General features: G+C 31.4%; 2 protein-coding genes and 1 non-coding gene across 3 annotated transcripts; 2 read left to right on the top strand and 1 right to left on the bottom strand.

Moving 5' to 3' along the window:
* The first annotated feature begins 508 nt into the window (after positions 1–508).
* Positions 509–5,327, top strand: LOC140981076 (TPR repeat-containing thioredoxin TTL1-like). The gene is made up of 7 exons (XM_073447330.1): positions 509–1,767; positions 2,424–2,619; positions 2,726–2,910; positions 3,338–3,671; positions 3,792–3,996; positions 4,068–4,174; positions 4,657–5,327. The coding sequence occupies exons 1-7, from the start codon at positions 860–862 to the stop codon at positions 4,807–4,809; spliced, it is 2,088 nt and encodes a 695-aa protein (XP_073303431.1). The 5' UTR covers positions 509–859; the 3' UTR covers positions 4,810–5,327.
* Positions 5,328–15,338: 10,011 nt separating this feature from the next.
* Positions 15,339–16,610, top strand: LOC140981770 (serine/threonine-protein phosphatase 7 long form homolog). The gene is made up of 4 exons (XM_073448226.1): positions 15,339–15,560; positions 15,637–15,749; positions 15,832–15,919; positions 16,016–16,610. The coding sequence occupies exons 1-4, from the start codon at positions 15,534–15,536 to the stop codon at positions 16,367–16,369; spliced, it is 582 nt and encodes a 193-aa protein (XP_073304327.1). The 5' UTR covers positions 15,339–15,533; the 3' UTR covers positions 16,370–16,610.
* A 1,788-nt stretch (positions 16,611–18,398) lies between these two features.
* On the bottom strand, positions 18,399–18,509 carry LOC140981907 (small nucleolar RNA R71). The gene has a single exon (XR_012176180.1). It is a non-coding gene; the product is annotated as a small nucleolar RNA R71 (small nucleolar RNA).
* Positions 18,510–25,817: the final 7,308 nt, after the last annotated feature.

The following is a 25,817-nucleotide window of genomic DNA, read 5'->3' as shown; positions in this document are numbered from 1 at the left end:
CATGTTTATAATGAAAATTAATAAATTTTTACATAACAATATATTTTTTATCCAAATAAAATATATTACATAATATAATTTTTGATATAAAATAATATATTTAACGTAAATCAACGTATTTTACATAATATAATTAAAAAAATGATATTTTTGCAATACAAATAATATTTTAGACATAAAAAATAATAATTTTCACATAAATAAAAAATCAATTTTTTATAATTAAATAATGAAACAATATCATAAAATTTTTTTTTTCCCCTGAAAGTATAGGCTCTCACGATATCGAAAAATATTTGGACCCGTTGGACAAAAATTATGACATAATTATTCATCATTGGCACCGAGAATTATGATATCATAAAACAAGAAAATAAAATTTACAACATTTTATTTTATTACTAAAGAAAAGAAATGGAGAATAAATAATTAGAGAGAGAAGAAAAGAACTAAACCATGTCTGATTTACCCTTTGGATGAAGGCAATACGCCATGTTTTTGGGGTAAGAGAAATGGAAGAACCTTAGCTGACGCGTGAAGCAGTAAGTGTAAATCAAAACAAAGAGAGAGAGAGAGAGAGAGTGTGTGTGTGTATTTTCTCCTCTCCTCTCTTCTCTTATCTTTCTCTGTAAGTTTGTAAGTCAAACTTCCACATCTCTCTCTCTCTCCCCTCCATTAATCTGCGTCTCTCTTTCTTCTCTGCATTCACATTCATTCTTTCCTTCTTCCTTTTGGATTCACGAGATCCTCCATCTCTTTTTCTTCTTTCTTTCTTTTGTTTTTTGGGTTGTAGCTCTGTTTCTTTTTCTATTAGTTGGCATTTGTTCTGTAGACTGGGATTGAGGGGGTGCTGGTGAAAATGTCGCGTCCGGGGAAATCTATGTCGGAGCAAGAATTGGAATCTCTGTCGGATCGGTTGAGGAATACATTGGCTTACGATGACGGAGGTGAACGGGTTAGTGTTAATAAGCCGGACTTCCGGGAACTCGATCTGGGTTCTCCGGTTTCGCCGCTGCGGCCTCGAACCGGCTCGGCCGCTGCCATTACCACGACCACCAGTAGCAGTTCCAGTTCATCTGGATCGGTTTCGGGTCGGAGCGCCTCTGGGTTTAACCAGAATGTCCCCAGGAAGTCAGATTCGAATCCCAACAGCCACTCGGGGGAGCTTTCGTCGGAGAGTTCCCCAACGGCAGCCCGCACCTTCAAGCCGGGGCATTCCCGTTCCGATTCTTTTGGGTCTCACCAGCTGACTTTCGGCGGGGTGGGGTCCGTCTGCTCGCCATCCCCGAACGTGCTTCCAACGGGGAACATTTGCCCCTCCGGACGGATTGTAAGAACCGGAATGGCGGGCCGAGCTACCAAGTCTGATACTTTGGGGTCTGGTTCCGGGAATTACGGACATGGAAGTATAATGCGGGGCCATGGCGCAACTAAACCGGCCGATACCGGTGCTGCTAATTACTCTAGAGGGGTAATGGTTGGCGGAGAATGGGAGAGGAAAATGGGAGCATGTAGTAGTATTGATCCGGAGGATTTAAAGAGAATGGGAAATGATAGTTACAAGAAAGGTCACTTTGAAGTGGCATTGACTCTTTATGAGAAGGCCATTTTAATATTTCCAGGCAATGCTGCATATCATTGCAATCGAGCTGCTGCTTTGATAGGGCTGCGCCGGTTGCCTGAGGCGGTGACGGAATGTGAGCAAGCCATTAAGTTGGATCCGGGATACGCAAGGGCGCACCAACGCTTAGGATCTTTGCTGCTTCGGTGAGAATGCGTTTAAAGTTTGAATCTTTAATGAGATTATTGTCAATGTATTGGGATTTGGAAGCTTTTGCTGTTCCATTAGTCGTAACGGTTGTGTGTTTGGAATTCTGTGATGCTTAACTGAATTGCTGAATTAATTTTTTTTGTCATTCTGTGTTATAAATGGTTTTTGTTTATTTCTGCCAGGACTGGTTCATGTTGGATTTCTTTATCTGTATTTTACTGTTTCGTCTAGTTTTTTGCTAATGTCATGATCATAAGGCATAAGCTCTCTCTCTTTACGTTTTGTTTAACATCCATTCTTGATGATATTTTTGGACTGCTTTTTGTGGGGTTCCTTTTTGTTTGTGATTTCAATTGCGGTTACAGGACGGAGGCCCTTTTTGATTTATTTGGTTTGGCTGCTTTTTAAACTCAAATAATGGGAATAGACCGTCCATGCTAATGTGGGATTCTTTTTTCTTGTTATTGTTATTTGGTCAAGGAGGATTCTATCTAGTGAAACATCAAGTATAACATACATGGTGGCATTTTTTTTCATTCTTATTGAATGGTATTGGCGGAAATATCACGTTAGTAAATAGGATTTGTCTCATTTTCATTTTTACTTCAACCCAATTACTCTATGATGAGTCTAATTCCTATGTTGTTAACAGTTTAGGACAGGTTGAGAACGCCAAGAAGCACATTTCTTTTCCAGGAAATCAGCCAGATCCCATCGAAATGCAGATGTTGCAGTCTGTGGAGAAGCATCTAAGCAAGTGCGCAGATTCCCGAAAAGTTGGTGATTGGATAAGCACATTGAGAGAAGCTGATGCTGTCATAGCTTCTGGAGTTGATGCGTCACCTCAGGTCCTTTTTCTTTACACCCTTCTTGGTTTCTTATAACTGTTCATCCAGTAATTTTGAAGCATGTGTGGATTTTCATATTCTGAACTGGTTGAATTTGAATTTACAGCTTTTTGCCTGTAGGGCAGAAGTTTTCTTGAAGCTCCACAAACTAGAAGACGCAATCATAGCCATGCCAAATATCCCTTCGTTTGAACCCTCCATCAGTCCCCAATTACAGTCGAAGATTTTTGGGATTGTTTTTGAGGCATACCTCTATTTTGTTAATGCACAAATAGAGTTGGCCACGGGAAGGTGAGTTTAGAAATGTCGGTGATGTTTGGTTGGGCTCTCAACTCAACTCAAAAGTTCTAAGAAAAAGTGGGTTTGAGTATTTTTAAAATGTGGTTGCATATGTCATAAATTAATGTCATGTGATGGTTGAGTGAAAAAGTAAAATAAAATAATAACTAGCTGAAGAAACTAGTGGAAAATTATGTAATTTTGTAGTTATTTCCTTTTGAATTGTTTATTTCAGATAGGAGATAGTAATTAGATAGAAAAATTTTAAACTATTAAAGAAGAGGGATGTTTTTTTTAATAAGAAATAGGGGAAAATTACAAATTTTGAGTGAACAGGAGTTGAGTTGAGTGTGAGAGGCCAAACAAATCAGGTTCCATCAGATGAAAGAAAAAGGAAGTTAAGGGTCTTGAATACGAGATGAATGATGAATCTTTGCAGGTTTGATGTCGCACTTACAACCATTGAAAAAGCTGCAGAGATTGACCCTCGTAATTTTGAAATTTCGCTTCTACTTAAAAATATAAGATTGGTGGGCAGAGCTCGAGCTCGTGGAAATGATCTATTCAAATCGGAAAGGTTTACTGAAGCCAGTTCAGCTTATGGGGAAGGACTCAGGCTTGATCCGTCAAATGCAGTTCTTTACTGCAACAGAGCAGCCTGTTGGTTTAAGCTTGGGCAGTGGGAAAAGTCGGTGGACGATTGTAACAAAGCCCTCCGTTTCCAGCCTCATTATGTCAAAGCTTTACTTCGAAAGGCCGCTTCAAATGGAAAGGTAAAATTTTCACTTCAAAAAGCTTTCTTAATTTGTAACATTGCACCAAATGCGTGCCACTTACAAATCCATGATTGTGCGAAATAGACGATTTATGTTTAATTGGCATTATTATTATAGTTGGGAAATTGGAAGGAAGCTGTAAGAGATTACGAGGTGTTGAGAAAGGAACTCCCGGATGACAAGGAGGTTGCTGAATCTCTATTTCATGCACAAGTTGCATTGAAGATATTACAGGGAGAAGAGGTTCATAACATGAAATTTGGTGGGGAAGTAGAGCAAGTTTCGGGTCTAGAGCAGTTCCGAGCTGCAATTTCTTCACCATGTATGTGTGTTAATTCATCTTTTCATATACTCACAATGAGTTAATGATCATAGTAAGCAAAAAATTCTCAGGTACATCTGTAGTTCATTTCGAAGCTCGTTCAAATCTGCAATGCAAGCAGATAACTCCATTCTTGGATACATTATGCAGCCAGTTTCCATCTGTCAATTTTCTCAAGGTTGGTGACCTTTCGCTTCCCCCCCCACCCCCCCCCCCCTCTTTTTTGGTTTGATTTTGAAATATGTAGTTCGTCCAACTGAAATTTTTTGTGGGAAACCCGCGATAATTGTCCTTATTGTCGTGTATATGCTCATATGTAGTGCAACAATTTAAATTTTGCATGCTACACAATGATCTGTATACATCAGTTGGGTCATTTAAGTTCTAAATGATTTGCATCGCTACCAGCATTTATTTCTTTCGATCGATATAAAGAGATAGTCTTAGTTTATCTAAAATTTTAAAAATTTGAGTTACATCGTTACAACCCATATATTAGGTTAGATTGAAATGCTCTTGATTAGCAGTTTCAATACCAGAGAAGAATTATGGAAGTGTAGTAGATTCGTGCTTTTGAATTGATTGTTTTATTTATTAATTTTATACCTCTTACATTGTCTCATGAGTTTCTATAAAAATCAATTTATATTTTATTTAAAGGTGGATATTGAAGAGAGCCCTACCATTTCTCATGCCGAAAATGTTAGAACAGTACCAACATTCAAGATATACAGAAACGGCAATCGAGTCAAGGAAATGGTATGTCCTAGTACTGAGGTTTTGGAGTCATCGATAAGACATTACAGTACTTAGATCATGGATACACCAAATGACTGCAAAATCGCCCACCCTTGTATATGAAGTTCCTTGTAACAATTTTTCGAGCTACAACGCCATAAACAGACCAACATAGACTAGCTCTTTGCTATTGTTCTTCACCAATTAATTCATTCACGATTCATTCTTCCCTCACACTTATCTTACCCTTTTACGTCGTTTTGAACCTTGCTTCATATGAGTTTCCACTGGACCAGCGACTCTCTCTCCCAGCGCATCATCTTTCAAGGAACGAATAGAAAGAGGTATGTAAAGATTTTTCTTTGGTCCGTAGAGACGGAGATTTGCTGGCTAATTGACATTTAGAATACGATATGTGCATGTATATATATATATATATACACACTTCATTCAATACATTGGAGGTTCATTGATGGAGGAGGATGTCTGGTGGTATGCATTGGGTTAGTGAAAGATGGATATGAGTATTTTGTCATGGATTCTTATGTTTTGTGTCTCAATAATTTCATATAATTCATCTTTTCTTTTCTTTTCTTCGTTGATATTCCATTTATTCTCATTTTTATTCAGTCATTGTAGTAAAGTGGACCGACAGCAAAGAAATTATATTTGTTCATAAATTTTTTAAATTATTTGTTCTCCTATTATGTTGCAAAGGGAGTGGGTATATTTCATGAGGGCTTTAGAGTTCAAATTTTGATGCCACCATCAAATTGTCATGATTCGTAATACTATATATTGTTTAATATTGAAAAATTATGTTACGGTATGTACAACTTTATCTAAAGTTAATGCAAAATTTTTTTTTTATCGAAATTTAAATGACATTCACTCATAAAATTATTACATAATATCCTGATTGTTTTTGTTAAAAAATTAATTTTTCGAGTTTATGTTTCTTTGTTAAGTTATTTTCAACTCATTTGATTAAATTAATGTCGCTTTAATTTTAAAATAATACAATTTATGTACTAAATATAAGTTTATTTTCTAACTGATGACATCTAATCTCACTTTTAAAATTAATATTATTAAATAAAATATGAATTAACTTAAAAATATATTTAGTGAAACTATTTTTTTTATTAAAATTATCTTGTTGAAATATATTAAACCAATAAATAATTTAGTTTGAGTGATTTATAAAATAGTTTGGTTTTATTTACTTTATAATAAATAATTTTGATAGTGAATTAAACACCAAACATAAATAAATTATAAATTATTTGAAAAATTAACCAACGACATTCATATTAAATATCATTGCACAAATGTAAATTTAATCATCCTTTTAATACATAATAATTAATAAAAAATTAAATAAAAAATGAAAATATAGCAACTCCACATAATTTAATAACAAATTTTTTTAATACAACAGTTATTGTAAAACACAATCCATTTAATACATAACTAATTATAAATATAATTCATTAAAAGAAAAATAGATAAGTCTAAAAAATTGTTACAATTTTTTATATAAATTTTATTCCAACAATTAACAATAATAATAATAATAATAATAATAATAATAATAATAATAATAAGTTTTTTTTTAAAAATAAAATAATAGAGTCAAAATTCACGTGTTAGCATTTAATTTTGGGAACAGTCCTCACTCCCCACATGTAGCATCGAAGCTACCTCCTTTTAACATGTGTGTCAGCAAGAAGTGCCTGCCACTTGGCGGCTATCTTGGGCCACGGCCTATGACTTTTATCTGTGAGACGGGTCAATCCTATCGATATTCACAATAAAAAGTAATACTCTTAGCATAAAAAGTAATACTATTTTATGGATAACACAAATAAGAGACCCGTCTCACAAAATATGATCCGTGTGATCGTCTCACACAAGTTTTTACCAATTTTGCCCATGTTTACAAAACGTGATTTGTCATGGTATATGGAAATTTGTGGGATGATTTGTCATGGTACGAGAAATTTTTTAAAATAAATTGTGTATTATATAGAGATTTTCGATATAAGAAAAAAAATATACATATATCATTTCATATCGAAATTTAGGTATGAAATTGTAAGGAAGATTTGTCATGGTATTAGAAATTTTTAAAAATAAATTGTGCATTATATTGAAATTTTCGATATAGAAAAATATATATACCATATCGAAATTTCGGTATGATATAAATTTCATATCGTTCTTATTAAAATTTCGATATGATATCGATATAATATATTCTATGGTATTAAATACATTTTTATTTGTTTATAAATTATTTTTCACATTTTCATCTATTTTTATATCAATTACTTAAAAACAAAATAATTTTTAATTTCTAAGAATTTTGTTCGTTATTTTTGTATATAATAATATACCAAAAATGTTCAAATTTCATACTATACCGAAAGTTTCGTTATACCGTTAATGTCAATATGTTCGGTATTTGTTAGTATAGTAATTGCGATATATCGAAATTTTTTCTCACCCTTACTCGTTTGTAATAATACACAAGAATATTTGTTCAAGGCAATGAAATACTCATTGAAAATGAGATAATTTTTTTTTTATCGGTTAACTAGCTCATTATTATTATAATAGAATTTTGAAGATTCGTCGAGAGCCGTTAATTATTGCAAGTTTAAGACTTCTATGCTTTTAGAAAATGAAATTTATGCATTTAATCTTAAATTTAAAATGTTTGTCTCATTTTATCTATTGTTTGACTATGTTGTGAAAAAGTAAAAATTTTCGGTAAAAAGTAAAAATCTCAAACTCTCAAAATTATCACACTACACACTTTATAATATTTTTCTCTCAACTCAATTGTCATTTTCTTCACAAATGAGAGATCTATTTATAGAAATTTTTTACAAATAATCCAAAAATAAATTACATCATTACCTTCATCATCACACACAAATTTCAATATTCAACACCTAATTTTACCTAATTTTCAACATTCAAATATTCAACATTCAATATTCAAATATTCAATATTAAAATATTAATTTTCAACACTCCTCCTTGTGATGATGATCATAATGATTGTCTTCATTACGTGTTTTTATACTGTCTCGTTAAAAACCTTACTAGGAAAAACCCATTGGGATAAAAACCATAGTAAGGGAAAAAGAGTGCAGTCACGTAAACTCCCCCTCATGTTGACACGAACAATTCTTCACAGATTTCGTAGATTGCGCATCCCAATATTATATATGTGCTTTCTGAATATTGTCGTAGGAAGTGCCTTTGTGAAGAGATCTGATGAGTTTTTACTTGATTGAATGTGACGAACATCAATATATTTATTCTTCTCAAGCTCCTTGGTGAATGCGAAGAACTTAGGAGGAATATGTTTAGTTCTGTCGCTTTTTATGTATCCTTCTTTCATTTGAGCAACACATGCAGCATTATCTTCATATAGTATCACAGGCTTCTCGTCGAATGATAATCCGCATGAGATTTGGATATGTTGGGTCATTGATTTTAACCACACACATTCACGGCTTGCTTCATGTAGTGCAATAATCTCGGCATGATTTGATGAAGTTGTTACGAGCGTTTGTTTCTGTGAACGCCAAGAAATTGCAGTGCCTCCACGAGTAAATACATATCCAGTTTGGGAACGTGCCTTGTGTGGATCAGATAAGTATCCAGCATCGGCATAACCAATTATACTTGGATTAGCATATTTTGAATACAAAAGTCCCAAGTCTGTCGTTCCTCGTAGATAACGGAATATATGTTTAATTCCGTTCCAGTGTCTCTTTGTTGGATATGTGCTAAATCTTGCTAATAAATTTACGGCAAAAGATATATCAGGCCTTGTACAATTTGTAAGATACATAATGGCACCAATAACACTTAAATATGGTACTTCTGGACCAAGAATATCTTCATCATCTTCACATGGACGGAATGGATCCTTTTCTATGTTTAATGATCTAACAACCATTGGAGTACTTAGAGGATTTGATTTATCCATATTAAAACGTTTAAGGATCTTTTCTGTATAATTTGTCTGGTGAACAAATATTCCACATTCTTTTTGTTCTATTTGTAAACCCAGACAATACTTGGATTTTCCAAGATCCTTCATTTCAAATTCTTCCTTCATGTACGAAACAACTTCTTGAATTTTCTTATAAGTTCCAATGATCTTTAAATCATCAACATATACAGCAATAATTACGCATCCGGATGTTGTTTTCTTAATGAAAACACAAGGGCATATTGAATTATTTACATATCTCTTTTTCATCAAGTGATCACTTAGCCGATTATATCACATTCGACCGGATTGCTTTAACCCATACAATGATCTTTGTAATTTCACAGAATAACATTCTCTGAGTTTTGAACTTTGTGCTTCAGGCATCTTAAATCCTTCAGGAATTTTCATATATATATATATATATATTACTATCAAGTGATCCATATAAGTAAGCTGTAACAACATCCATAAGACGCATTTCTAAATTTTCAGATACTGTCAGGCTAATCAAATCCAACAGCGTAATTGCATCCATCACGTGAGAATACGTTTGTTCATAATCAATTCCAGGTCTTTGAGAAAAACCTTGTGCAACAAGTCGAGCTTTATATCTTTCGATTTCATTTTTCTCATTTCGCTTTCGAATAAAAATCCATTTGTATCCAACAGGTTTTACACCTTCAGGTGTAAGGACTATAGGTCCAAAAACATTACGTTTATTTAGCGAATCTAATTCAACATGGATGGCATCTTTCCATTTTATACGATCCTGTCGATTTTTACATTCACCAAAAGATTTTGGTTCATGATCTTCATTATCATTTATGATGTCGATTGTCACATTATAAGAAAATATATCATCAATTTCTTCTATATCGTTTCGGTTCCATATTTTTCCAGTATTAATATAATTGATAGAGATTTCATGATTCTCGTCAGTTTGTGGTTCTGACAGAATATTTTCATCATCATGTGATTCTTCAGGAACAACATTCTCTATTTTGTGATCATCATGTGTTTCTTCAGGAACATCATTCTCTATTTTGTGATCATTGTGTTTCTCTATGAATTTTCTTTTTCGAGGATTTTTATCCTTGGAACCGACTGGTCTTCCACGCTTCAGGCGTTTTACGACATCATGACTTTGTTCAATTTGTTTCTTTGGAATTTCAATTCGAGCAGAAGCATTTACAACATGTGTATATGATTTAGTTACTCTTTTTGCATCTGTAAATGCATCTGGTATTTGATTTGCTATTCTTTGTAAGTGCACAATTTTCTGTACATCTTTTTCACATTGTTGTGTTCTTGAATCCAGATGTTACAATGATGATACATACCATGTAATTTCTTTTTCGGTATGTTTCTTGTCTCCCCCTAACATTGGGAAGATTTCCTCATTAAAATGACAATCAGCAAAACTTGCTGTGAACACGTCGTCTATCTGAGGTTCAAGATATCGAATGATTGATGGACTATCATAACCGCTATAAATTCCAATCTTTCTTTGAGGTCCCATTTTCTTTCGTTGCGGTGGTGCAATAGGCACATACATCATACATCCAAAAATTCTCAGATGAGAAATGTCTGGTTCTTTACCAAATGCAAGCTGCAATGGGGAGTATTTATGATATGCACTTGGTCTGATGCGAATTAATGTAGCTGCATGTAAAATTGCATGTCCCCATGTAGAAATAGGGAGCTTTGTTTTCATAATCATTGGTCTAGCGATCATTTGCAGACGTTTAATCAATGATTCAGCCAATCCATTCTGTGTATGTAAATGAGCAACATGATGCTCAACAATGATTCCCATAGACATACAATAATCATTGAAAGTCTTGGAAGTAAATTCACCAGCATTATCAAGTCTAATTTTCTTGATTGTATAATCGGGAAATTGATTCCTCAATATTATTATTTGAGCAAGTAATCTTGCAAATGCAACATTTCGTGTTGACAGTAAACATACATGTGACCATCTGCTGGAGGCATCAATCAATACCATAAAGTATCTGAATGGTCCACATGGTGGATGGATTGGTCCACAAATATCTCCCTGAATACGTTCAAGAAACATTGGTGATTCAGTTTGGATTTTGGCTGGTGATGGTCTTATAATAAGTTTTCCAAGAGAACATGCTTTACATCGAAACTTATTATTCTGAAAGATCTTCTGGTCTTTCAACGGATGACCATGTGTATTTTCTATAATTCTTCGCATCATTATTGAACCAGGATGTCCTAATCGATCATGTCAATTAGTTAATATTGAAGAATTATCAACTACCGTGTTTGATTCAATGAGACTTATATGTGTATAATGCAATCCAGTAGGGAGCATTGGTAGTTTTTCACTCACATATTTCTTTCCTGATTTATATGTGGTAAGACACATATATTTCTCATTCCCTTCATTCATTGTTTGAGTATTATACCCATGTGAATATATATCATTAAAACTCAACAAATTTCTTTTCGATTGTGGTGAATACAAAACATCATTGATCAAAAATTTTGTACCATTAGGTAACAAAAATTGTGCTTTACCACATCCTTCAATCAAGTCTACAGGACCTGATATTGTATTCACCATTGTTTTTGTTGGTTTTAGTTCCAAGAAATATCTTTTATCTCGGAGGATAGTGTGCATTGTACCACTATCAGGTATGCAAACTTCAGCTTGGTTCATAGCATTTTCCATATTTGAACTTCAAAAAAAAATATGCAATGAAATAAAATTACTAACAATACATTTATAAAAATAAAATACAATACAATACAATACATATTTAAAAATATAACACACTATAAAACATTATCAAATGAATACAAGAAAAATAAATTATTGTACATTTATATTCCACCAGTATATTGTTCATTTTCAGAGAAATCATTAAGAAAATCTGTAGCATCAATATTTTTCATTTCTATCCCACCAACATATTGATCATTTCCAGAGAAATCATTCAGAAAATCAGCATCATCAAAATGAGTTGAATTACTCAAACGGTCACTGCGTTCAGTGAAGTTGGTCTCTTTTTCTTTCCCCTTTATCGATTCTTTATAGAGCTTGCAAAGGTGCTCGGGGGCTCGACAAATACGAGACCAATGTCCTGGAGTGCCGCATCTGAAACAAGAACTTTCAAATCTTTTCGAGTGATTTTCATTAACACTCATGTTCTCTTGATGCCTTTTCAGTGGGTGGTTCGTGACTCCCTTTTGAGATGAGTTATAAAAATAACTATCTCGATTGTTTTCAAAACCACGGCCTCGACCACGACCATGACCAATTCCACGTCCACGTCCACGTCCACGTCCACGACCACGACTACGACCTCGACCTCGACCTCGACCAAAACCTTGTCTTTGAATTTGATTTTGGTTTCCAGGTTTAAATTCATTTTTACTCACAGCATTTACTTCTGGAAATGCTGTTGATCCAGTGGGTCTGGACTGATGATTTCTCATTAATAGCTCGTTGTTCTTTTCCGCCACAAGAAGACAGGCGATGAGTTCAGAATATCTCGCAAATCCACGCACTCTATATTGTTGCTGTAGAGTTATATTTGATGCGTGAAACGTGGAAAATGTTTTTTCAAGCATTTCTGATTCTGTAACATCATGTCCACAAAATTTTAATTGCGAGATTATTCGATACATTGCCGAATTGTAATCACTTACTTTCTTAAAATCTTGGAATCTCAACATATTCCATTCATCACGGGCGGTCGGAAGTATAACTTCCCTTATATGTTCAAATCTTTCTTTTAATCCTTTCCACAGAGCCATGAGATCTTTTTCGATTAGATATTCACATTTCAAACCTTCATCAAGATGTCGGCGCAAAAATATTATAGCTTTTGCTTTTTCTTGTGATGAAGATATACCATTTTCTTTAATAGTCTCGCTTACACCCAATGACTCAAGATTCATTTCTACATCGAGAGTACATGGCATATAATTTTTCCCCGTAATGTCGAGTGCAATGAATTCGAGCTTTGCCAAGTTAGCCATGATGGTACTAAAAAGAATTATGATACATTTTATTAGTCAATAAATATTGCAATACAAAGTAATGGATAAACAACAAGTACAAGCATTTGTAAAAATAAAGAAAACACACGAGGAGGATATTCTCCGATAAATACAAGACCCGTGAGTATGATAACCAAAGTAATTAAAAATAACTTTGTGAAAGCCATCTTCTTTTTTCTTCAAAAATTTGATGAAGAATAATTTTAGAGAAGAAGAGAAAGTTAGAGTGATTGAATGTGTTTGTGAGATCATATTTATAGGGCAAAAACTAGCCGTTTTGTTACCGTTTATGACCGTTGGTGTACAAGAAAATAAATGTATGTATTTGTATAATTTTATGGTAATAATATGGTGTATATAATATTAGTAATATTTTAAATAATTATGTATATCATATCACAATATTATAATGAGGTGTCATAAGATATTATGTTTAAAAACCTTATAGACTTTTATACTTGTCGTATCCCTTACCGGGAGTGTGGGATGTCGTCTTAACATCCTCCCAGGATTTATAACAAGTTTTTNTTTTCTCTCAACTCAATTGTCATTTTCTTCACAAATGAGAGATCTGTTTATAGAAAATTTTTACAAATAATCCAAAAATAAATTACATCATTACCTTCATCATTACACACAAATTTCAATATTCAAGACCTAATTTTACCTAATTTTCAACATTCAATATTAAAATATTCAATATTAAAATATTAATTTTCAACAGACTTAAAATATATTAAAAAATGAAAACACTTTTTAAAGCTTAAAAACTCTTACTGATCGCACTTAATTGCTATAATTGAACCTTTTTTTTAATAACATAGTTTGATTACAAAATTCAAAAATTGAGAAACTTGTGTTCTAATATACAAACATGCATGATATGTGATACGAGAGTTGAAGCATTAAATAAAGTATACGTAATATTAAAATACAATGTATTCATAATAAAAACTAAAGAGCAAATCATATGCGTCAAAAGCCTCCAGACTTGATGCAATAGCATGTCATACATCTCTCATTCATATGTGATTGCTTTGGAAGTTGCATGAATTGACTAAGAGACTGAACTACAAAGGAGAGTAATCGTGAGATAAATCATTCGTCCGACTAAACGTTGATAGGAAGCAGGATCAAGCAATAGAGGATCAAAACTAGTAGTCTTGATGAGCAGATCATATTCAGGTGTAGTGAGTTTTAAGTGTTGTTCCATTGGAGTATCACATGGCTTGCGACCAGTCATTCCTGTATCCGATAGCAATTCCAGCGCATATTTACGCTGGTTTAAACAAATACCAGCCTTCGATCTAGCGACCTTAATCCCCAAGAAATATTTCAGAGGTCCGAGATCCTTAATATCAAGATGCTCATGCAAATATTCTTTTAGGGCTGCGATTGCAAGAGAATAGTCACCCGTGATGACAATGTCATCAACATAAAGAAGAAGTAAGGTGATTGAACTATCTTGTCGTTTGTAAAACAGAGAGTGATCATGAAGAGACTATAAGTATCCAACATGCTGCATAATTTGACAGAATTTTAAATTTCATTGGAGAGAGGCTTGCTTCAAGCCATAAAAAGATTTAAGGAGTTTGCAAGCATGATTTGGCCGTTGTCTTTCATGAGGAATAGAGGTTTTTGTTATAAATAATTTAAAAATATAAAATTATTTCAAAATTAATTTTTTTAAAAAAATTTCACTTATACTTTAATCCGTGCTTACAAAGCACGGACGCTGCTCCATGTTGGAGCGGCCGTGCTTCGTAAGAACGGACACTCCACGTGTCCTATCTCTTCCCCTCACACCCCTTATCCCTCCGTCTCTTCTCTTTTCATTCTCTCCTATTTCCTCTTTCTTTTACCCTTCTATTTTCATTTCCTTCCATTTTCATTTCTTCATTTCTCTGCGCAATTTCTTCATTCGTTACAAATTCTTCCTTCGTTACCGAACAACTTTTGAGATCGGTGCTTACCGTAGAACGAAGTTTAGAAGATCGACAATTTATTTCAGAATGACAGATGATCGAGGTCCAGAAGATCCCAGTGTCCTCTATTTACAAGCGACACATATGCCATCAACAGTTTCTTCATTAACTATTGATGATATTGTCAAAGTGAAGAGGTCAAACAATTTGATATGGAAGCTATACACTAATAATTATATACACAATCGTGTACTTGCATATTTAAATCTTATGGGTTTCTATGGAGTTTTAGAATGTGGCTCACAAGTTTTGATAATCTTTTGATTACTGCTCTTGTTGAACGTTGGCTACGTGAGAAATACACGTTTCATTTTACATGTGGTGAAGTAATAGTCACATTACAAAATGTTTCAATAATTTGAGGTCTAACAATTGATGGTGAAGCAGTCACTGGAATAGATGTGTCACATAAAGTTGAGGAATGACAACATATATGCTTGGATTTGTTGGGATTTGTGCCATCATCAATACATTTGAAAGGTGGTCATTTGTCTATGACTACACTACACGATTATTGTGTGTCTAACCTTGTTAATGATGATACTTCAGAAGTTGATGTTGTGAAATATACCCGTTGTGTAGCGTTAATGATTATTGAAGGAATAATATTCCCTGACTATCAAGGAGGGTATGCTAGACTAATATTTTTGCAACTGCTACGGGATATTGATAACGTGAAGTCTTATAGTTGAGGTGGTGCACTTCTAGCATTTCTATAACATGAGTTGTGTAACGCGTCACGTATAGAGAAGACTACAATGACTGGACCTTTATATATCCTGCAGGTATAATTAATCTAATGTGATTATTTAACACAATGTTTTGTTAATTTTGTTGATCTGTTTTTATTATTATAAGCAGATATGGGCATGGAGCAGGATTAAATGTGTTAACCTCGACCGAGATGGGTTAACATTAGTTGTACCTCCCATTGATCCAGATGCTATTATTCCAGTTTCTCCATATGGTGCACGGTAATATTTAAAAATTATTGTGGTAATATCAAATATATCTCTTATAATTTTTTTATATGTAATTGTTTTTGTTAAATTGTAGGTGGAAAATTGGATTTAGTTACATACATTCGCCAACACATGCTGTAAGAATTATAAGGGATTCTCTAGATCATATGAATTATAATGATGTATTATAGAATTTTAATATTTAATAGTGATTAAATGAAGATTATTTTTGTTTTGATTAAATGAATTTTTAATTTGAACATTTCTATTTTTTACAGTTTAATTGGATCGTTTACCAGAAGAATGACATAGATGTAAAGACGATTATTGATTCATACGATAACAAAATATGGCGATGTGTTTGTCTCCTTATTTGCTTTGACATCGTGAAGATGCATCGTCCTAATCGGGTGATTCGACAATTCCGAAGACGAAAATCAATTCCAGTGTCTGTCGTCGACAATGATGATATGCATAATATCACGAGAATAGGTCATCGAAACACCAATTGGAGAGATTATCATAAAAATTCAATTGAGTTGTGGAATAGTAGGTTGAGATATGTTGCTAAAGGGGTACGACACGGGCGATCGATGCAAACAGACGAAGACTACTTCCAATGGTATAATTGAATAACTGTACGCACCATATCACCTACAGTTAATGTCATTGGTTTTCAACCATACCCGTACAATGTTTTTACCGGACAATTTAATGTCCAACAAAATTTCAGTAGGCCTTCTCCTTTTTCGCATCAGTCATAATTCGGGTGGGGAAGTGATATGGTTAGGCAACCAAGTGGGTTTGCAAGAACCTCTACTACTATTCCGTCAACTGATTTGAATATTGCAGGAACCTCTACTACTAAACCTGGTTTTTTCAGTGATTCAGGGATGGATGACTTTCGTTCGTTTGGTCAGCAGGATTTTCAAACTCCTTCTTGGTCGAACATGCAAAGTTTTACAAATTTGCTTAATGTTGGTCCTCAGAATCTTGTGCATGACATTCGACCACAGAAGAATGTTATTTCATCTATCACTTTTCCAGATTACTCGAATGAGGAAAATCATGAAGATGTAGGATTGCGTAGAGGGACGAGAAGGCGCAATCCACCTGATTGTAGAACAGGGAGCCATTTGTATCATTGTAATTATGACGATGATTTTTCTATTTAATTGTAACTATATCATTTCTATTGTTGTACCGTTTGCATTATTGCATCATCTAAATTGTATTATTTCTACAATATAGTGATCATAAGCGAAAGATAAGCGAAAGATAAGATGAACAAAATCAGAAGTGCGGAATAAAAACAAAGATACACAATTAAACAAAGCTGAAATCAAACATATAAACAAACACGTCCAAAAAATATTTTAACATTTACACATCTCAACACAAGAAAATACGCAAGCAAAAGATAAGATCAAAAAAAACATAAGTGACGTCTCTATCCTCAAATTTGTTGTTCTTCATTTCGTTCTCATCTGCGGGAAGTAAATTAAAATTAAATAACCCCAAACTTTAGTACATGTGATAAAACTTAAAATTAATAATTTATTATATGTTAAAACCTATATTTTAAAATTTAAGTTTCATTAAAATTATAAAATTATTTTATTTTAATATTGTTTGTTTATATTTAATTGTTTTACTAAAAATGTTTTATTTTCAGGTTTTCTACGTGTTGGTAAAATAATGATTACTCAAGCTACAAAATTCAAATGGAGGTGATTCAAACATCTTTGGAATCCTTGAGAAATTATCTACAACTTTGCGAAAGACATGATTGCCTAAAAAGTTCATTAAGATGATAAAATTGTGTAAATATCAAAAGGAGGACATATTTACTTTTACTTTTAGTTAAATAATATTACATAAACCAAAAATAAATCCTTGATCCTGGACAAAATTAATAATTTGTAAACTTCATTCTCACATTTGGTAATCTATAAATTAATAAATTTAAACTTAAAATAACCTCTTTGTGGATCTATCGCGTACTTACGAAATATATTACTTGCAGAAAACCTACACTTGAGTGAATTATAATTTAAGTAGTAGAAATTTTTTGGCGCCGTTGCCGGGGAGGTATAAATTAAGTTTATATTTGTTAATTATATTTTATTTATAAGTATTGTGTTGTTTTTTGTATGAATATTTGGAGTCGAAAAAAAGTGGTAGACTTATTCGAGTATCTGAAAATAATTTAAACATGGATTATAATTCAAATAATCAAGATAATGATGATGATGATGATAATAATAATAATAATAATAATAATAATAATCAAGAAGAACATGATCAATTAAGAACTCTTAGGCACCATATGAACCCTATTAGAACTAGTGCCTCATCTTGTTTAGTTTTTCCTCCTGATGCATCTAATTTAAACTTTAAACCTCAAATTATTTAACTTTTACCAAATTTTCATGGCTTAGATTCTGAAAATCCATATTTACATCTACGAGAATTTGAGGAAGTTTGTAACACTTATAATGACCAAAATTGTAGCATGGATATAGTTCGATTAAAGCTTTTCCCTTTATCTTTAAAAGATAAAGCTAAAACATGGCTACAAAATTTGAGATCAAGTTCAATAAGATCATGGGAAGAAATTTAACAACAATTTCTTAAAAAGTTTTTCCCTTCCCATAGAACAAACTCTTTTAAAAGACAAATTACTACTTTTTCTCAAAAACAAGGAGAAGCATTTTATCAATGTTGGGATAGATATAAAGAATTACTTAATACATGCCCACATCATGGTTTTGAAACATGAAGAATATTTTCTCACTTTCATGAAGGTCTAATACCTAAAGATAGGCAAATGATAGAATTCATGTGTAATGGAACTTTTGAAGATAAAAACCCTAATGAAGCTATGAAGTATTTGGATTCATTAGCAGAAAATGCTCAAAATCGGGATAATATAAGTACAATAGAACCACCAACAACTAAAATCAATAATTCAACAAATGGGGATGATATCTATAATCTTAAAGATGATATAGATATTCAAGCTAAACTTGCATCTTTAGCAAGAAAAATTGAGTCATTTGAAATGAAAAAGAGTGGTCAATTAAAAAGTATTCAAGAAATTGTTTGTCATATATGTGATACACATGATCATGCTACAAAAGATTGTCCAACATTACCTTCATTTAAAGAATGTCTCCATGAACAAGCAAATTATGTTAACAATTATAAAAAACCAATACTAGATCCTTTTTCACCATCATATAATCCTGGATGGAAAAATCATCCTAATTTTAGTTGGAAGAATGATAATAATGCACAACCCTCACAACAATATTTTCAAAATAACCAAAATCATCAAGGTTATATTCCTTATGTTACACCTCCAAGAAAAAACTTTGAAGATGTAATTCATGCATTTATCCAAAAGCAAGAGTCTATCAATATTCAAAACAGTCAATCTATGAGTGATTTGAAAGAAACTCTTGCAAAATTTGCATCTGCACTTAATATTCATGAAAAAGGAAAATTTCCATCTCAACCTCAACCTAATCCTAAAAATCAAAATCAATAATTAAAAAATGAAAAAATTGATCAAATAAAATCTGTTATTACCCTTAGAAGTGGTAAAATAGTTAATGATCTATTTAGTAATGAAAACAAGGATCATTTAAAATCAAAGAGTAATGATGATAATCCTGATACTTTTGATAATGATGATACCTTAAATTCTAAAAATAATATGGTGAATGATAAATAATCTGAAATAGTAAATGAGTCAAATAAACCTCCACCATTTCCTCATGCATTAACAAATAATAAAAAACAAAAAAATGATTATGATATCTATGAAGTTTTTAAACAAGTAAAGCTAAATATTCCATTATTAGATGCAATTAAACAAGTACCTTCATATGCAAAATTTTTAAAAGACTTATGTACTGTGATGAGAAAATTGCATGTGAAGAAGAAAGCATTCTTGGCTGAACAAGTAAGTTCTATTCTTCAAAATAATTCTAGTTTAAAATATAAAGATCCTGGTTGTCCAACAATTTCATGTATTATTGGAGAAAATAAAATTAAAAAAGCTTTGTTAGATTTGGGAGCAAGTCTGAATTTACTTCCTTATTCAGTTTATGAAAAATTTAATTCAGGAGAATTAAAACCCATTTCTGTTACTCTCTTACTGGCGAATAGGTCAATCAAAATACCTAGAGGTATTGTAGAAGATGTGTTGGTTGAAGTTGATAAATTCATATATCCTGTAGATTTTATTGTTTTGGATACACAACCAATAGAAGTACATAATGAATTTCTAGTAATATTGGGACGACCATTTCTAGCAACTTCAAATACTTTAATTAATTGTCGAAATGGAATAATGAAATTGTCTTTTGGAAATATGACTCTAGAACTTAATGTGTTCAATTTATGTAAACAACAAAGTATTAATGAAAATGAATATGATAATGAAATTGAAACAATTGTGGAAGAAAATATACAAGAAGAAAATTTAAATCAACAATCTGAAGTTTTTTCAATAGAAAGTTTTGAGTATGAAAATAATTTTAAAGAAGATGATAATACAAAACTTGAACTAAAAGTTTTACCATTAGAATTGAAATATGTATTTCTTGGTGAAAATAAAACATTTCATGTTATAATTTCTTCCACTCTTTTACCAAATCAAGAAGAAAATTTAATTAAATTACTTAAAAAATATAAAAATAAAATTGGATGGACTTTGAAAGATATAAAAGGTATGAATCCTTTAATTTGTACACATAAAATTCACTTGGAAGAAAATGCTAAAACATATCAACATCCACAAAGAAGGTTAAATCCACATATGAAGGAAGTTGTTAAGAATGAAGTATTAAAACTATTAGACGCTGGAATTATCTATCCAATATCAGATAATAAATGGGTAAGTCCAACACAAGTAGTACCTAAAAAGTCAGGCATCACTGTTATAAAAAATGAAAAAAGAGAGTTATTACAAGCTAGGATTCCATCTAGTTGACGTATGTGTATTGATTTTAGAAAATTAAATGATGCAACTAGAAAAGATCATTTTCCACTACCATTTTTAGATCAAATTCTAGAAAAAATAGCAGGAAATTATTATTACTGTTTTCTTGATGAGTATTCGGGGTATTATCAAATACCTATATCATTAGAAGATCAAGAAAAAACTACTTTCACTTGTATTTTCGGAACTTTTGCATTTAAAAGAATGCCATTTGATTTATGTAATGCTCCAGATACTTTTCAAAGATGCATGTTAAGTATTTTCAGTGATATGATTGAAGAATTTGTAGAAATTTTTATGGATGATATAACTGTTTTTGGAAACTCATTTGAAAATTGTCTTAAAAACCTAGAAGAAGTATTAAAAAGATGTGAAGAAAAAAATCTTGTTTTAACTTGAGAAAAATGTCATTATATGGTTAAATCTGAGATTGTGTTAGGTCATGTGATATCTGAAAGAAATTGAATTTGATAAAGCCAAAGTTGACGTTATTGCTCATTTAACATCACCAAAAACGGTCAAAGTAGTTCGATCATTCTTGGGTCATGCATGATTTTATATAAGGTTTATAAATTTTTTTTAGCATAATATCTAAACCAATTTCAAATCTTTTAACAAAAGATATACAATTTGAATGGACTCAGAAATGTGAAAATGCTTTTAAAAAATAATTAATCTTTTAATTACATCACCTATTTTACAACCTCCAGATTGATATTTACCATTTGAATTAATGTGTGATGCAAGTGATTATGCTATAGAAGCTGTGTTAGGACAAAGAAAAGAAGGAAAATCGTATGCAATCTATTATGCTAGTAGAACCTTTAATAGTGCCCAAATAAATTATTCAACTAATGAAAAAAATTACTTTCAGTAGTATTTGCATTAGATAAGTTTCGATCTTATTTAATTGGTTCTACTACTATTGTTTACACTGATCATTCTGCCGTAAAATATTTATCAAATAAACAAGTTGCTAAGCCAAGATTAATACGGTGGATTTTATTGTTACAAGAATTTGATATTATAATTAAAAATAAAAAAGGAAAAGAAAATGTTGTAGCCGATCATTTATCTAGAATAATGACAGAATCATCTCATAATGAAATACCAATAAATGAAAATTTTCCAGATGATCAGTTGTTTTATGCAACTATTATGTCCTGGTTTGCTAACATTGTAAATTTTATTGTGACAAATAAAATGCCTTCTAATTGGAATTCACAGGATAAGAATAAATTCTTGATAGAAGTAAAAAAAATTTTATTGGGATGATCCTTACTTGTTTAAGTATTGTCCTGACCAAAATTTTTCAACAATGCATACCTGACAATGAAGTAAGTAATGTTATTAAATTTTGTCATTCTGAAGCATGTGGAAGTCATTTTTCATCCAATAAAACAGCTGGAAAAATCTTACAATGTGGATTTTATTGGCCGTCTTTATTCAAAGATACGCATTTATTTTGCAAATCTTGTGAAAACTGTCGCTGTTGATTTTTGTTTCAACATATACGCATTTAGTCGCTGTTGATTATGTCTCAAAATGAATTGAAGCAATTGCATGTAAAACTAATGATAATAAAGCTGTTATAAAATTTTTAAAAGAAAATATTTTTAGTCGATTTGGAATACCTAGAGCAATAATTAGTGATGAGGGAAGTCATTTTATAAATAAATCATTTTCTTCTTTGTTAAGAAAATATGGCATTACACATAAAGTTTCTACCCCATATCATCCTCAAAGTAATGGTCAAGTTGAACTTGAAAATAGAGAAATAAAACAAATTTTAGAAAAAAAACAGTTAATCCAAATCGAAAAGATTGGTCTTTAAGATTAACTGATGCATTATGGGTATATAGAACTGCATTTAAGACATCATTAGGGATGTCACCATATAGGTTAGTTTTTGGTAAGCATTGTCATTTACCGGTTGAACTTGAACATAAAGCTTATTGGGCAATTAAAACATTTAATATTAATTTAGATGATGCATCTAAATTAAGAAAATTGCAAATAAATGAACTTGAAGAATTAAGAAATGATGCATATGAAAATTCAAAGATTTATAAAGATAAAACTAAAGCATTTCATGATAAAAATATAATGAGAAAGTCATTTGAAATTGGACAAAAAATTTTACATTATAATTCTCGTTTGCATTTATATCTAGGAAAACTAAGATCTAGATGGTCAGGACCATTTATAGTTAAATTTGTTTATCCTCATGGTGCTATAGATATTGAAAATCCTAAAAATAATGACGTGTTTAAAGTTAATGGGCAAAGTCTTAAGCCTTTTATATAAAATGAAATTCTTAATGATGAGTTTATGCCTTTATATGATCCACAATAGCTGTTTGATATTTTTATTTTATTTTTGCAGATTCTAGTTCATTTCCCGGTTAAGTGGCGGATAACGGTACTCCGTGACTGTTTAAGTCGGTTTCTTCAGTTTTCCCAAAATAATTGAAATATAAATAATATAATAATATGGATGCTTATATTGTGAATCTTTGTAAATATTTTGCTTGTTTACCTGATAATGCGTTGAAAAAAATTTATAAAGCTAGATGTGAGCGACTAAGGTTGATGATGTTATATGACATATCGAATGATGTCCGTTTGATAATTGAAGCAAAAGTCCGATTGGTTGGGAAAGTAAGTGAAATAATAATAAGACATATGCCAGGATTTGGTAAAAGCACATATTCCAAAAAGTGAAGAGCTAAACGTATAGGTGGATGTCATAAATGTTCAAGGTGGAATTGTAAAGGGAAATGCAAAAATGTTGGAATGACATCAATGAATAGAGAAGATAAAATTTTATTCATTAAGAATGGTCTGAGTAAAGAGCAGTTGGATAATTTTCTAGAGGTTCTTGATACGCATTCTAGCGGGTACATGCAAAATGAACTTCTTAAACTATGGTGGCAATTTCAACATGAGGAATATCAATATGGACGGTGGAATCAGCCTTATAAAGATCCTACTATAGTAACGCATATATGTTTAGATAAGTAAATATATATATACAATTTCGTCTCGGGAATCTGACGTTAAAAGACCCTATTTGCCAATTTATAAGAAAATTAGATGGGAAGCATATCCTCGACTAATAGAAGGCGTTAAAGCCGTTACTGAATATAAAATCAGAGGAAGATGTGAGCCACAATCACAACTACGTTGTATATAGGTGTTTTAATGTTGTCATTTTTATTTTTTTTAATAATAATAATTTCTTGTTCAAATATTGACTTTTGGCATGTTACACTTATAAATTCATATGCTGTGATCTAACAATTGCAGCAAACATATTTCTCAACATGTCGACGTCTACGGTAAGTAAAATAAAAAATATTTGTGTATTTTGTGGATCTAGTGCAGGAAAAGATTCAATTTATGAAGAAGTAGCAGAAAAGCTTGGAATAACACTAGCTAAAAAAAATATTCATTTGGTATATGGTGGTGGTGAAGTTGGTCTCATGGGAAAAGTTGCAAACGCTGCGCATACAGGTTGAAGTGAAGTCTTAGGCATTATTCGAATTACCTTAGCCAGTCTTACTGGATCAACAATAGGAGAAGAAATGAAAGTGGACAACATGTATGAATGAATTACTCAAATGATTGAACATTCAGATGTTTTCATTGCTTTGCCAGGAGGTTTCGGTACTTTGGAGGAAATAATTCATACTGTTTGTTGGGCACAATTAAATATCCACAATAAGCTAATTGGTTTGTTAAATGTTAACAATTATTATGATAAACTGTTATCGTTTCTTGATGATGTTTTGGAATATGGATTTATTTCATTAGCTTCACGAAAGATATTAGTTTCTGCTACAAGTGATGGTGAACTTATTGATTTACTGCAGGGATTTAGTAATGAACCAGATCCATTCTTATCTCAACTTAATTGGCCAACATCCAAGAGTAAGAAAAGAAAATTCATGTAATGCTAAACTTGTAATTCAACGGTCTGTTTTAATTTTTTTAAGGTATGAATAATCTCCTCTTCTTCTTGCTTAGTTTTTTTTATTATATGAAAATAAAAATATATACATATATATAGTAATAATAATAATAATAATTTTTAGTTCAATGTCGAGTAAGGTGTCAGTAAAATGCACCTGAGACGCATTAGTTAATAATTATTGGAAAATCACAATACGCTAGATTTTAATATTCATTATATTCAAATTACATATTACAAGAAAAAATAATTTTTCATATGTACCAATTTATATATATATTTTTGATCAATTAATATAAAATGTATAATACATGTGTTTATTTATTTATATAGATATATAATTGTGTGTGTTTTAAAATAAAATATTTTCTAAAATTTTTATGAGAATATAGTTAAAAGATATTGTTTGTATGGTTGTTAACATGTATAATTGAAAGAATTCTTTTTGTAAAAGTATAATATATACTCACACATCTTCTGTGAGTAAGTGGTGAGAAATGAGAAAACAATTAATAAATTTTTATTGTTTATTAAAAATGCTTAATTACAAGAATATAATTCCCCTAAAAAAAAGAGAAGTAAATAAATAACGGACTGCAAAATACTTTATTCATTGTAATTTTTTTTCTAGATTTGATTGATGTACTATCGATATGTTCTAAAAAAAAACATCAATCAATGTGTTCAATAAAAAATATAAAAAAACAAAAACAAAAATATTTGTTTGTTTTGGATAAGTTTCAAAGGTAGTCAGAGGTATCTGATTTATGTTATTGTAAAACTTTGCAGTCACGTTAAAAAAAATAAATAAATAAAAATAAAAAAAGAGAGGATTTTATTCTTGGTTAATTTTCCTATTTTGTTTTCAATATTAGTTTATTTAATTGTCTGCTTTATTAATTAGCCTTTTTTCAATGGGAGTTAATATTCATTCCAATTCAATGAGTGTAAATCAACTATCCATTAAATATTTTGACCTGAAAGAATATGAAGTTGAGGTTTTTACGAAAATATTCTCAATATTATACATGTTATGGTTGGTGGTGTGAATTATATTTTTGACTATATTATAATAAAAAAATTTAGAAATTTAAAAA

This window comes from Primulina huaijiensis, chromosome 7 (assembly GCF_012295235.1).
Source record: "Primulina huaijiensis isolate GDHJ02 chromosome 7, ASM1229523v2, whole genome shotgun sequence".
Classification (NCBI taxonomy): domain Eukaryota; kingdom Viridiplantae; phylum Streptophyta; class Magnoliopsida; order Lamiales; family Gesneriaceae; genus Primulina; species Primulina huaijiensis.
Note: the sequence above shows the minus strand (reverse complement) of the source record. Positions and strands in the feature narration are given on the sequence as shown.